We start from the raw sequence: 14,530 nt of genomic DNA, 5'->3' as shown, positions 1-14,530 counted from the left end.
ATTCACCAGTTAGCAGAAGCCTGCAACCCTCCACCCAAAATGTTACCCTGCATGAGAGGTGGCCAGGACACAGTAGTTGAGTAGGAGCCTCTGCAGTCCTGGTACACCAGGGGAGAGTTCCATGCCATCTCTGATTGTGTTAATATGGTGTGGCTAAAAGATCTGAGCTCTTTAGTAAAACCCTCCTGTAGGGAATGCTCAGGTGCAACAGGGATGCTCTAGCCCAAAAGGCTTGAATAGTGGCTATAGAGCTGCTGCGCTCTACCCTACAATTTGCCACTGGGGAGAAGAGAATGGTTTTAAGTCACCAAAACCCTGCTCGTGTTCTATATCTGGTGATAGAACGGTCTCATCATTCTAGGATTTGTGTTCCGCTTGTCACAGCATTTTAGGTATCCGTGTTGAGAAACAACAGACTAATGCATAGCCAAGACAATTAACATATCTTAGTCCACTGTAATAAAAAATACAGCACGGCTATTTTGGTTCCATTGAATATGGCCAAAATTTTAGGTCCTGCACAGCAGCCACACAATATAAAACTACAGAAATATCGAAGCCTTAATATTAGGCATGGATTATTCGTCAGATCCCTTGTTCACAAATGGATTCAGTCACAAATATAAGAATTAATACTTCAGAAAAGTAAGAATTATCTTCTGTTCTCTTCAGAACAGAGATGTTCAGCAATTTTCAAATGCCCATTTAGACGAGACAGCTTGCATGTAAAATGCCACTGTACTTCTAACATAAAAAGAATACATCTACACGTGAAACTTTGACATGTCTACCTTTTTAATAGTGTATGCCTTAGTTATCTGAAATATGAATAGTCCTGTGTCAAAGAATATCTATGTCCCTCACCTGTGAGCCTGCTGCTGCATTATTTATAAGATGATTGTTGGGATGAGCAATCCAGAATGTTGAAACAGCCCTGAAATATATTATTCAGAAACAATAAATAATTCAGATGCTACAAATGGTAAAATCCCTACAGAAAACTTAACATTCATATGTAGCAAATTAGTGAGTGCTGATTTGACATACAAAGCAGGTCTGTCATGAGCTTCAAGTAAGAAATCATGAAGAAAAGCCATATTTTCCTAAAGAAATTGTCTCCGTATCTTTCAGAAGTCCTCCTGCAAGCTCTTGTTTAAAGTGGTTAAATGCAATGATAAACTATTTTGGTAATAAGTAGCATAATCTTATTTGGCTTTTACAGAAGAAATCAAATACTTTAATTTATGATTAAGCATTAAAAATGGTGGTTTCAGAGAGTCTGGTACACTTGCATGAAAATAAGGAAATAGTCTGAAGGGAAGTCTGCTGAATCAGGTACCCATATCAAGTAGTGACTGTATTTCAAGTAGTGACTGTATTTCAACACAGTTGTTCATATACTCTATTTGTGTTTTTCAGATTGTTAATGCTTTTTTCTAAATAGCAATTTGTATTCCAGCTGTCCATCTTTGGTAGCCTACATGAAAAAAAATGTTGCCTATTTGTAGAACAAGAAGAGATTTTCAAAAAATGTAATACTGCTACTAATCTGATTTTCTTTCTAAGCCAGATACTCACATGCAGTCTGTGGCTGGCACTGGAACATAATTTCCATACACTTTATCCTTAATGGCCATACACATGGTGCTATTTCTGTCTGTGGAAGAAGAGCGCCTGGTTTGGTGACTAGTCCAAGGTTGTGGAACAGAATATTCCTCTGTTCAATGCCATCCTCTATGAAGAAAACAGTGGCCTAGTGTGTCATAACCAATGGTGTCCTTATCTGCAGAATACAAGTTCATTATGTCATTAGCAATAGCATTCATTGAGATTTATTTGACATTTAGTTTTACTATCTTGGCATAACTGCAAAATGAAGTTTTCAATATTAGCAATAATAGCTAAGTCAAATGTCAAGTTTATTTGTTCCCCAGAGACTTTTTCTGAAGATGTTGGCTCACTGCAAAGCTCTAAAAATTCAATTAGAAAGACCAAGACTTGTCACAAAAGTCACTGTTTACACCAGGTAACTATGTATTAACTTTTTAGTCATGTCATGCACATTAAACTGAAAAATGGAATAAAGTAAAGTATTTTCACACCGACTGTGCTTTGTAACATTTACTTTCAAACAATTTGAAATGGCATCTCTCTATGTCACCTACCAACAAGCCATTAGTTGCATGAATTGTCACACATCTGGAGAAACAATGATGAATGGAAAGGCCTTCCAGATAAGTCCTGAAGCTGTAACCTCCTTTCTCATCCACATCCCCACAGCGGTGGAAGTGAACAGGGTAACTTCCTATCAGTTGCTGGCCCATTTGCCTCAGTTCCACATGAGAGAGATGAACAGATGTGAAATTCTTCAAAATCTGGAGTGGGTAACAGGAAGATTTGACTGAATAATCAATTACACTTTTAAATTGGTAAAAGTTTAAATTTAAAGCCACAGTGAACTGATTTCCTCCAGGCACAAACAAGAACAGTGGAATATTACAAGAATCAGTCTGAAGAATCTTTGTGTTATGCTTTATATCCAGATCTATAAAATCGGTAACCTTCATAAACAAGAGACATGCAGATAAGCAAAATGTTCATGTTACCAAAACAAAGTTTCATCAGGAATTTTATTGCTACAGCAAGTCAGTTTTAAATGGCTCTTACTGGAATTCTCACAAATTGCACATTCTTTATAGACAGCTAAATGGCATTCAAACAAGAAAGAATTTTTCTCCTTATATACACAAAAGTTGTATTGATTTAACTAAACTGGTTTAGAAATTGATTTAATTAAATGTGCAATCATATGGACACTCAAACTGGTTAATTTAAGGATCTACAAAGGGGACTGCACAGTTAGAAATGGAATTAACTGGTGCAACTTTCTTGTGCACACAAGGCCTGAGAGAGATAATAAAATCCAGTTACTAATTTGATCCTTTAAAATGAATCATCTGTGATTACTATAAGCAAGGGACAAACCCTGAACTCTCACTATAAGGGACTTAGGAAAACCAGAAGACTTCTAGACTTGTATTTTATTACAACATTCCTGAAGCAATACTCTAGTTTAAATTTCCAGTAGAATTTTGTTATAACTGCGCTTTCAATTACTCGGATCCCAGACAATCTCCGTTGAATAAAACTCTCAATCAAACCCCTTAATACCACAAGTGAGGATTGTAAAGGAGTGAGAATCCATTCTGCATCAAAATGACACACTAAACTAAAAACAAAATCCAGCTATACCAGCTCGTGTGTGGCCAACCCTCACAAAGGAAGTCACCACGTAAGTCTTTTGTCTACAGCTCTAGCACTTTTGCCAGTAAAAAAAATTTTGTTGGCTGGGGTGTGAAAAAACACACCCTTGATCGACATAAGTTTCACTGACAAAGTATTGGTGTGGACAGCGCTATGTCAGCAGGAGATGTTCTTTTGCTGACATAGCTACTGCCGCTCCTTGGCACTCTCCTGTCAGCATAGAGCTGCTACACAGGAGCTGTGCCATTGTAAGATCTGTAGTGTAGACATAGCTTAAGTCTTCAGTTTTAGCAAAAGAGCACCTCTGCATCTATGTGACAATGGGCAATTCCCTCAGAACTATGGACTTTCACATTAAATTGCATAATTGGCTAGTACACAGCTAAGTATTGTACATCAAAGTTGTTAAGGTTACGGAATTGCCAAAAAACAATTGGGCAACTGCAAATATTTCTTCTTCCTTCCGTCTTAAAAAAGTAAACTAAATGCAATACTTAGAGTTGTGTGAAGTTAAGTTTGCAAATTTAACGACAAATCAAGAACTTTTTAAGTTCTCATTGTAATATTAACTTACCCATATTGCACATTTGTGGGCTTGTGAATTAGACTGTCAAATATAAATACCTTAACACACACAATTACATGTTGTGGGCAAGTTAAAGAAGCAGTGATTGACCATTTCAACTTTTTAGCTGCTGAACTTAGATTTACCACCTCGTCTCTCTAATAGCTTTATTGAGAAAGACAAGCTTTCAAGCCACACAGAGGCATCTAGGACCAGTGTAACGCTGAGGGCTGACAGAAATCAGCCTTGCTGTATTTGCTCCCAATTAACACCAGTTGAGGATCTGGCCCTTAACGTTTAAACATACACAGTAATGAAACATTAAAGCTACAAATAAAGGCCTGATTTGGATGTATAGTACACTACTTACACCACTTTTTCTATGTAAAGGGATCTTATCAGCCTGTAGTTTCTACTGAATCCAGACATTTTAACTAGTTGTAACAACCTATTTTACCCAAATGTACAAAATTAACAAAGCTGAAAAATGCTTAGTGGTAGATGTTTTATAAACAAATGCTAATGTAAATTTAGCAATATCTGCCCAACTATTCAGAAAAGACTCACAAGAACTATTAACAACTCTGATGTCTCGGAAGAATATTGTTTTCTGTTCCATCTTCATCCATCTGAGGGGCCCACTCAATCTGAGTTATTGCAGCAGTCAAAGACCAGCTTTGTAATGCACACAACTTGTCAACATCCTTCTCCACTGCATTATCTTAATCACAACACGAAACTTAAAACCCAATTTATTCCCCTCCCACAAACAAAGGCTGCAGCACAAGCGAGACTGTAGGTCTTTCCCACCATTATTTCCAGCATATGAAACTTAAATCTATACCTCACACTTAAAAAGGAGACCAAGCCTGTGACAAAAAAACCCACAGTGAAAGCAAAGCAATTTGCATTTAAAAGGATGACGTCTCAAACACTTCTAACATCTACTGGGCACCACCATAATGCCCAATCACTCCTTGCATTTAATCCCATTGGAATGAATATGACAAGTTTTATCTTTAACCCAGCTTCCCAAACTGTGGATCTCAACCCCAAATGGGGTTGGCACCATCAGCAAATGGGGTTGAGGCGATCCCTAGTGTGGGGAGGACATCATTCTGCTCTGCACTGTGTGACCTTGCATGTATGGTGTGTGTGAGATCACAGTGCATGGGGGACACCAACTTGCTCTACAAAATAGTATCCTCCATACAGCATGACCCCACATGCATCATAAATATGAGGTTCCGCTGTGCGGAAGAGGCATTTTGTAGAGCAAAATGGTGTCCTCCAGGCACCATGACCTCACGTGCAGCATATGCCAAGTCCTGCTGTGCAACAGAGGCTATTTCGCTCTTCAAACTGGCATCCTCCATGCTGTCTGGGGTCCTGGGAGAAAATCAATTAAAATGTGGTCATAACAGCAAAACGTTTGGGAACCCCTGCTTTAACCACCAGTTTCCATGCTACTGCTTTCCATCTCAGCCTTAATCTTCCTTTAACATATAGCCATGCAAGATATAAGAAGTGGTAACACTAATGCTCCTTCTATATACATTTTAATAAGTTACTCTTGGTTTTGGGTGCCCAACAGGAGATGCCATAAAAGGGCCCAAAATTTCAGATGGTATGCGCTCAGCACTTCCTGGGCTTGGCTACACTGGAGAGTTGCAGCGCTGTAAACCCACCACCAGCACTGCAACTTACTCACCATCCACACTTGCAAGGCACATACAGCGCTGCATCTCCCTGGCTGCAGCGCTGGCCGTACTCCTGCTCTGCCTCGGGTATAACGATTGCAGCGCTGGTGATGCAGCGCTGCTCCGCAAGTGTGGCCACCAAAAGCGCTGTAATTGGCCTCCAGGGTATTAGGAGGTATCCCAGAATACCTGTTCAGCCACTCTGCTCATCAGTTCACACTCTACTGCCCTGGCCTCAGGTGACCCGCTCTTTAAATGCCCCGGGAATTTTAAAAATCCCCTTCCTGTTTGCTCAGCCAGGTGTGGAGTGCAAGCAATCAGTGACCATGATACCTATGGGCAGATCTCAAAGGCCATGATGGAAAGGGGCCATGACTGGGACGCGGTGCAGTGCAGGGTTAAAGTAAAGGAGCTGCGGAGTGCCTATTGCAAAGCCCGCGAGGGAAACCACTGCTCAGGTGCTGCCCCCACGACCTGCTGGTTTTACAAGGAGCTGGACACGATACTTGGGAGTGACCCCACTGCCAATCCGAGGACCATGATGGACAGTTCAGAGCAGGGAGAGGAGAGGGAGGTGGAGAGAGGGGAGGAAACCGAGAGTGAGAGTACTGGGATGGGGGAAGACACCCCGGAGTCCCAGGAAGCATGCAGCCAGGAGCTCTTCTCAAGCCAGGAGGAAGGTAGCCAGTCGCAGCAGCTGGAACTTGATGAAGGAGAAGCAGAGAAGCGGGTTCCCAGTAAGCAGCTTTTATTTCAGGATGGAAATGTTTCGGGGGGGGGGGGAAGGGTTATGGCTGCATGCATGCATGCCTGCCTGCCTAGATGTGGAACAGTCCATTGATGTGGTCTATCATGTTGTGGTAATCAGCCTCGGTAATCTCTTCAGAAGTTTCTGCCAGAGCATGTGCAATGCGCTTGTGGTCCTTGTCCCAGTCAGGCTAACGCATCCGCGCCACTGTGCTGTGAGGGGTGGGGGGACCATTGCTGCACACAGGCAAGCTGCACAGGGGCCAGGGCGGAATCCGCATTGCTGTAGAAGACCATCCCTTGCTTCCCAGGTGACCCGCAGCAGCGAGATAGCTTCCAGGATTAACTCCTGTGGAAAATGTAGGGATAGTGTTCAGTGTAGGTGCCCCTGCAGCGCTTTGCTTTCCCTAATGCACAGAAACCACAGTGCAGCCCTGAACCAATCAGTCCCCCTTCCCAGGTGACCCGCAGCAGCGAGATAGCTTCTAGGATTAATTAACTCCTGCACTCATTCCCCGTTACTCACCACGTCTTCGCTGCTGTGTGTTCTTTGTGCTCTGGTTGGTATGTGGAAAGTATGATAAAGTGAGACTGTAAACTCCTTCACTGTGATTATACACAATGCCGTCTCTCTGTTAAATGTTTCGATTTTTGTCTAATAACAGTGTCCTTGAATACCCCACTGGCTGGATCAGAGACTGCTGAAAGGCTACAGAACTTGAGGAAGAAGCCACAAAAAAGCAAAGAAGTTATGGTGAAAGCAGTTATGAATCAGTCTGCCAGAGAGTAAAAAACTCTAGGACTGGAGGGAAAAAATGCAGGACTGGAAGGAAAGAGAAAGCAGGAGCAAGGCAATAGCTAAGAAGAAAAGCACGAAGCAGCTGATAAACACCCTGGCATGCCAAACGGACTGTATCCAGTCACTCATAGCCATGCAGACAGAGCATTACCGTGCAGCCCCCCCCACAGTCCCAAAGCTCTTTCCCTTGTGCCCCAATGTCAGCTCAAAACCCCCTTCTACAGCATCCAGGTTATTACCACCAACAGCTGCCCCCAACACCTGTACGTTCACCTACCAGCCCTGAGAACTATGACCCTTACCCTCTGCACTCAACCCCCATCACCATGCAGAATTTTCATCCTGAAGTGCAGCAGTCATTGCACAGCACTCCAGACAGGACTTATTCAAAACCTCTGACTGTACAGTTCACCACCCCACCCCTCTGCCCTTTTAGTTATTTTCTTTTCAATAAATGAATTCGTGGCTTTCAGAACAGTTTTCTTTATTGCAGAAAGTGTAATATACCATAGCCCAGGAAAAAAACAGGCACTGCAAATCATTGTAACCACTACACTTCACTCCCGTGCAAGGCACCAAACATTACTGTTGGCTTTCCAGTCTCAAATTCCTCCCTCAAGGCATCCCTAATCCTTGTAGCCCTGTGCTGGGCGGCCTCTCTGGCAGCCCTGCTCTCTGGCTGTGCAAATTCAGCTTCCAGGCGTTGAACCTCGGAGGTCCATTCCTGACAATGTTTCACCCTTCCCTTCACAAATATTATGGAGGGTACAGCACGCGGATATAACCACACGGATGCTGCTTTCCTCTAAGTCTAGCTTCCCATAAAGAGATCGCCAGAGCCCTTTTAAACGGCCAAAAGCACACTCCACAGTCATTCTGCACCGGCTCAGCCTGTAGTTGAACCAGTCCTTGCTCCTGTCATGCTTCCCTGCATACGGTTTCATGAGCCAAGGCATTAACGGGTAAGCGGGGTCTCCAAGGATCACAATGGGCATTTCGACGTCCCCTACTGTGATCTTCCGGTCTGGGAAAAAAGTCCCGGCCTGCAGCTTCCTGAACAGGCCACTGTTCTGAAAGATGTGTGCATCATGCACCTTTCCAGGCCAGCCTGTGTAAATGTCAGTGAAATGCCCTCCGTGATCCACCAGCGCCTGGAGAACCATAGAGAAATACCCCTTCCGATTAATGTACTCGGATGCCGGGGGTGGTGGTGCCAGAATAGGAATATGCGTCCCATCTATCGCCCCTCCACAGTTAGGGAAACCCATTTGTGCAAAGCCATCCAGAACGTCCTGCACGTTCCCCAGAGTCATGGTTCTTCTTAGCAGGATGCAATTAATGGCCCTGCAAACTTGCATCAACACTATTCCAACGGTCGACTTTCCCACTCCAAACTGGTTCGCGATCGATCAGTAGCTGTCTGGAGTTGCCAGCTTCCAAACTGCAATAGCCACCCGCTTCTCCACTGGCAGGGCAGCTCTCAATCTCGTGTCCCTGCGCCGCAGGGTGGGGGCGAGCTCCTCACACAGTCCCATAAAAGTGGCTTTTCTCATCCGAAAGTTCTGCAGCCACTGCTCGTCATCCCAGACTTGCAGGACGATGTGATCCCACCACTCAGTGCTTGTTTCCCGAGCCCAAAAGCAGCATTCCACGGTGCTGAGCACATCCGTTTCTGCCACAAGCAATTTAGTGTCATACGCAGCAGGCGACTCTATATCGTTGTTGGACTCCTCACTGTCACCTTGGAGCTGAAGGAATAGCTCAACTGCCAAACGTGATGTGCTAGCGACACTCATCAGCAAAATCCTCAGCAGCTCGGGCTCTATTTCCCACAAAAATCGCGCTGCACAAAACCGTTGGGAGACTCACAATGGCGCCAAACGTGGACAGAAAAACAGTGACTGCTGGGATGTGAAGTGATGCACCACAGGGCGTTGGGACAGGAAGCAGAATGACCCGCACCCTTCCGTCCCCTTCCCACAACCCACGGCGCCAAAATGGGACGAGGTGCTCTGTGGGATAGCTGCCCACAATGCACCACTCCCAACAGCGCTGCAAATGCTGCAAATGTGGCCACACTGCAGCGCTGGTAGCTGTCAGCGTGGCCACACTGCAGTGCTTTCCCTACACAGCTGCACGAAGACAGCTGTAACTCCCAGCGCTGCACAACTGCTAGTGTAGCCAAGCCCTCTGAAAATTAAGCTCCATTAAAATGACTCAGGTTGGGTATCCAAAACCAGTCACTTTTGAAGATCTTGCCCTTTGTATATTAAACCATCAATGCATTGAACAATACACAATATAAACATAAGCAACAGGCTTCTAATAACATTATACACATTAACATTTCCTTGTCCCTGATTCTTCAGTCTAATTCTTGCCAAATGAATTCCAGTTTTAGGAAAGCTGAGAAGAAATATCCATAGAACCACTCAGTGAGAATTTAGTGAATATCAGGTTACAGGATATTGAAACAAACTAGCCCCACCGCCCCAAATTTAGAATAAATACTTTGGCTCAGAAGCCATCCTCAATCTAATGAAGCTACTTAAAAGTTTTTCAGACCTTGATTTGTCCACCAAATGTATCGTAATTGAAGTACTGACACTGATTGCCAGCATAGCAGGACTTTTCTGTCTCTCCCTTGACCAGGATATTCCTAGTGAGAACTCCAACCTCTGCCCTCATGTCCACTCCATCAATGACATCTCCCATATGAAGAAACTGGGGATTTTCTGTTAAAAAAAGTCAGTTCAAGAAAAGAAAAATAGCGCAGATGACCAACTGAACTTCTCAGCCATTAAAACAGAAATGTAACTTGTTAGCTTACATACTATGCTCACTTAAGCAAGTAGAAGATAGGGCAGACAACATTGTATTTTAAAACCTCTTGGAATACTGGGTACCTGAATCCTAATGTTCTGACTGGTTAACAAACACTCCTCACCAGAGATGAAGAGTCCACTACAGCAGATAAATATCAAGCAACAAATACCTGTTGCCATGGGGGTCTGTACAGAAGGCAACACTCTCTCCACAAGGCGGAGGGCTGCTGAAGAGGAGGCTGGGTACCAGGAACAGCAGCAGCTTTGCTATAGCCAGGTTTTTAGATTGTAGTCGATTTAATGATACGTAAGCACCCAACAGTGCACTGAGAGAACTACTAGGGACTAGTATCCTCCCCATAGGGGAAAGGAAGGCGATCCTAAAGAGGATGAGTGCTGAAGCTCCCCCATGAGACTGAAAAGAGGGTGGCAGTAACCTTCCTTTAATCAGGAAATAGAAGTGAAGAAATGGAAAAGATTAAGGATATTTAAATTATTAAAAACAACTTCAAAAAACAGTGGGATTTCAAAGGAGAAGTTTCTTTAAAAAAAAACCAAAAAACAAATGCATCAATTGGCTAATCTTTCCCACAGAGAATAATCAGAAAACCTGGAAGTGTGTGATAACTGATTAGTAAACTCAAACACCTTTTCAAGATCAATGGCCTCGATCCTGCAAAGACGTGTGCACATGCTTAGTCTTACTCGCTGTGGGCAGCCCCACTGACCTCAGGGGGACCCCTCACAGTGTATAAAGCGAGCCTACATGCAGAACGGTGCAGGGGCTAATTCAGCAAAACTTTAAACACTCATTAAAAAAAACTAATGAAAGAAAATTCCCAGACTCGTTGCTCCATTTATTTTTCTGACTAATTTGGCTCCTTCCTAAACGGGAGAAACAATGTCATCATCGTTAAAAATCCTAATTAAAAGGTCTTTAAAAAAATTTAAAAAAACAACCAAGAACAAAAACTTTCATCTATTTTGATCTTCACACACAAATTCCTCTGAAATATTAACCTTCATTCACTTGTCTATATTAATGTGAAATATTATCCCAGTAAGCCTTAAACTACACATGGGCACTTCTTTTATTTTTCCATTTATTTCTGTATTTAAAGACAACTTCTCCCCTTAACACAAGTCTGACATCTCTGTCACAGTTGCCTCTGATTGCTATAGAAAGAGTCCAGCTGAAAATTTTCAATAGGAGCACTTCTCATACTATACCTGATGTTATGTAAAACTGACCAGAACTGGCACTTTTTCCTTGCAGCTGACAATCTTTGCTCATTGTCTTCCCCACCCTTCAAAAAAGAATGATGGAGAGAAGACAGGAAAGAAAATGGAGGCATTCTTCAAAAAAATACTTTCCCCTAACTTCTGTAGCCTACAAGTATTACATGGGCTACCAAAATTTAAGGAAAGGAAATACTAAAATTTTCCTTTTGTTGGCAAACTAAACTATCAAATTGTTTCACTTTTTCAGGTTTGTATAAGATACAAATAGCAGGTAAGAAAAGGCCTATTCAAGGCACAATGGAATCATACTCCCTCCCCTGCCCCTGCCAACTGAGGAGAGAATTTGGCTTGAGAAATTTTGCATGACTTAAAAAAAAAAAAAAAAAAAAAAAAAAAAAAAAGTAAGTGGCTGTGGGGCATAATAAATTTTCCCTTTACTGTCTGCCTTACTTGATTTCAAACTACAAGAAAAGAGCACTCGAGTTAATGCTGAAAGGAGTAAGATAGGCCAATTTACCATTTTTATGAAAGTGCTAATTTAAAGCTCCAATTACTCTTCCTTTCAGAAGATGTGCACATTGTACTTGACTCCCTAGTATAAGCCCTGTACAAAAGGTTATTGACAAGCTCTGTAAGACCAACTCTAGAGTGAATCATACATGGACTAAAAGGTACGTTTTCCAAGGTGAAAAGTATTTATAAATACTAAGTTTAGAAGGTGACTGAGATACAACATGATTTCATATAGTGAATTACACACTGTATCCCAAATTTTGAGTTAAAGAATAGCTTCAACGAAAAAAAAGAGGGGGACAGACAAGAATACATTTTGGATGACATGAAAAACATATGGCGATTCAGTAAGGAGAGAAGATACAAAAATGCTGTCCCAGATGGCAAGATAGTACACTTTTTCACCAACATTGGAAAGACATTTTCAGAACAAGAAAGAGGAAATTGGATCCAGAACAAATAGGAAGACAGACCTGTTCAGGAGGGGAACAATTTGGTTGTACTTCTTCCATACACGAGAGCAAATGAGGAGCAGCATTCCACAGATGCTGGAGACTGGAGGCTAGGACTCTGAGGCTAGAGAATTAAGTTCTTATAGTCAAGATGAGAAGATATGATTGCAACAACAATAAGTTTCACTGGAGGCACAGAGGCAGTAAGAAACAGAGTTGCAATCAGAGGAAAAAGAGGAAAGTTCAGGAAGTAAGGATATTATGATTACAAGCAGTAGAAACAAATAAGAGTTCAGAGTCTAAAATAGAAAGAGAGGAGATAAGAGTTGTGTTTGAAGGTGTCATATTGTCCAAAGCAAAGTCATAAATCTGGGAGGCCAACAGGACAGACACAGGTATCCCTAGGTGTCAGATTATATGGCGAGTTGATCAATGTTAAAAATGATAGCTAAGGGTAAAGCCATGAGATGAAGAGGATGAAAGTTCAAGATTTGAGACTTGCACTCCCCTCCACAGAGGAAAAGTTTTGGCTTGAAGAGGGAGCACAGAGGCATAAGAAAACCAGAGATGCCCATACAGCAGTCTCAGAGGATGGAGTGGGCTGCAGAGGCAAAATGGGGAGTGGGGTCCACGTTCCCTCTGCCCAATTTTTGCCAGAGTTTGCTGGCCCTGCTTGGTCACATGGTGCAGCAGTGCCCCTGCCCTGGATGGCAACAGCTTGAGCTGGCAAACTGGGAGCTGTACTGTTGCTGTGGGGAGAAGCAGCAGCACCCAGCTGGGAACTGCAGGGAGGGGCTGCTGAGAGTAAGAGAGGGAGGACGTGTAGGCAGGGGCATCATGCAAACTGTTGGGGACAGCACTTTAAATTGTGCCCTCCCCCACCCCACACTATCAGCAGGCACAAGTCATCTCTGCACTGCAGTGAAGTCAAACAGAATGGAGTCGTACGCAATAAAAAAGGAAATGGTCAACTACATGTAGGCGAGACATTTCAGTGTTATGCCCAGAACGAAGACAAATTTGCCAACAGTCAGAGATCTGCTGCATGAGAAGTGATCTGAGATATGAGTTACTTGCATAAACATTTTGCTGAAAAAGAAAAAAAAGATTTACAAAGAAAAAATCAGGGTCAAAGAAAGATTTTAGTTTAAAAAAAAGGGAGGGAGAGAAAGAGAGAATAAGGATATATCATGGCACATTTAAAGAGCTAACAAAGGCACTAGAAGCAAAAGAATTGAAAATCACAACAATTCAGGGAGCAAAGGTGGGGAGACAGAACCAAATGAGAAAGAAGGAAGGTGATAAGTTATTTTTAGGACCAGATTGTTTGAAATATCCACTGAGAAAAAATAAAAAGAGGAAAAAGGAAAAGAGGCAAACTGCAGTGTCCTGGGTGTGAAGTTAACATTGTCACATAATCAGGACAACTGTATACTAAAAGAATGCAATGTATTCCTCGCATATAGCCGGGGAAAGTCTGGGAGAGGAGGGAGAGATGGATGAATGGTCTGAGCCTGTCACTAGGAAGAGTTTACTGTTCCCAATATAAGAGACCATTTCAGGGCATTATCCTAATTAGTACATATTACAGTCACATTCTACATACCTTACATTTTCATCAGTCTCCTACCTTTGACTTTGACCTGATATCTGTTACACTCTGGACAGGGAAGGAGAGTGAATTCCTCTGCTTGGTACATTGAATAATCGGTGCTTGCAACTACAATCTGGTCTTCAGTCTCCCACTTACTAACATCCTCCAACAGATGTAGTATCACTCCATCTATAGCCTCTACCTGAAAACCTGAACGTGGGACACCTAAAAAAGGAAAAATGATGCATGCTGCAATATATAAAGCTATAACTTCAAATGTCATCTACTTTACAAATACTTCATTATTTTAACTAATTAGGAACTCAGATATTTAACTAACATTTTCCAAAATGTAAGAAGCCTTCTAGTATGGTACTGCTCTGAAAAGGGATTATGTAAAATGGCCTCGAGGGCTTCATGTTTGGTGAATCTGATTCAGATGCAATGATCTCATTTTACCAGGAGAAACGATAGGCTGAAAGGCAGAAAAACTTACGTGTACAACCTGGGATTGGAGAACAAAGCTGGGCACTTTCCTTATGCACCACCACCAGAAGAAAGACTTAGCAAGCCAGGTGACACTTGTGCAACTACACATCCTTCACTGAGTTTGCACAGAGGCAGGGACTCAAATCAATTCTGTCGATACATGTGCAGGAATAGAATACAGCTTTATCTCACTTAGCAGTACAGAGCCAGTATGGCTAACAAATAAAAAAGCCAAAACATACTTGTCACTGAAGTGGGTAGATACAACTCAATATACATACTCAACAGATGGTGCCATTTTTCCATAGTCACTTTTCAGAGAGACTTTAAGCAATTCAGA

General features: G+C 42.5%; 1 protein-coding gene across 1 annotated transcript in view; it reads right to left on the bottom strand.

The window, feature by feature from the left end:
- CEMIP2 (cell migration inducing hyaluronidase 2) overlaps positions 1 to 14,530 on the bottom strand; it is an 80,904-nt gene that overhangs the window by 19,705 nt on the left and 46,669 nt on the right. The window contains 7 exon segments of the mRNA XM_030566980.1: positions 865 to 934; positions 1,579 to 1,660; positions 1,663 to 1,744; positions 1,746 to 1,783; positions 2,162 to 2,375; positions 9,641 to 9,810; positions 13,738 to 13,926. Coding sequence (XP_030422840.1) covers positions 865 to 934; positions 1,579 to 1,660; positions 1,663 to 1,744; positions 1,746 to 1,783; positions 2,162 to 2,375; positions 9,641 to 9,810; positions 13,738 to 13,926 — 845 coding nt within the window.

This window comes from Gopherus evgoodei, chromosome 6 (genome assembly GCF_007399415.2).
Source record: "Gopherus evgoodei ecotype Sinaloan lineage chromosome 6, rGopEvg1_v1.p, whole genome shotgun sequence".
NCBI classification, from domain to species: domain Eukaryota; kingdom Metazoa; phylum Chordata; order Testudines; family Testudinidae; genus Gopherus; species Gopherus evgoodei.
Note: the sequence above shows the minus strand (reverse complement) of the source record. Positions and strands in the feature narration are given on the sequence as shown.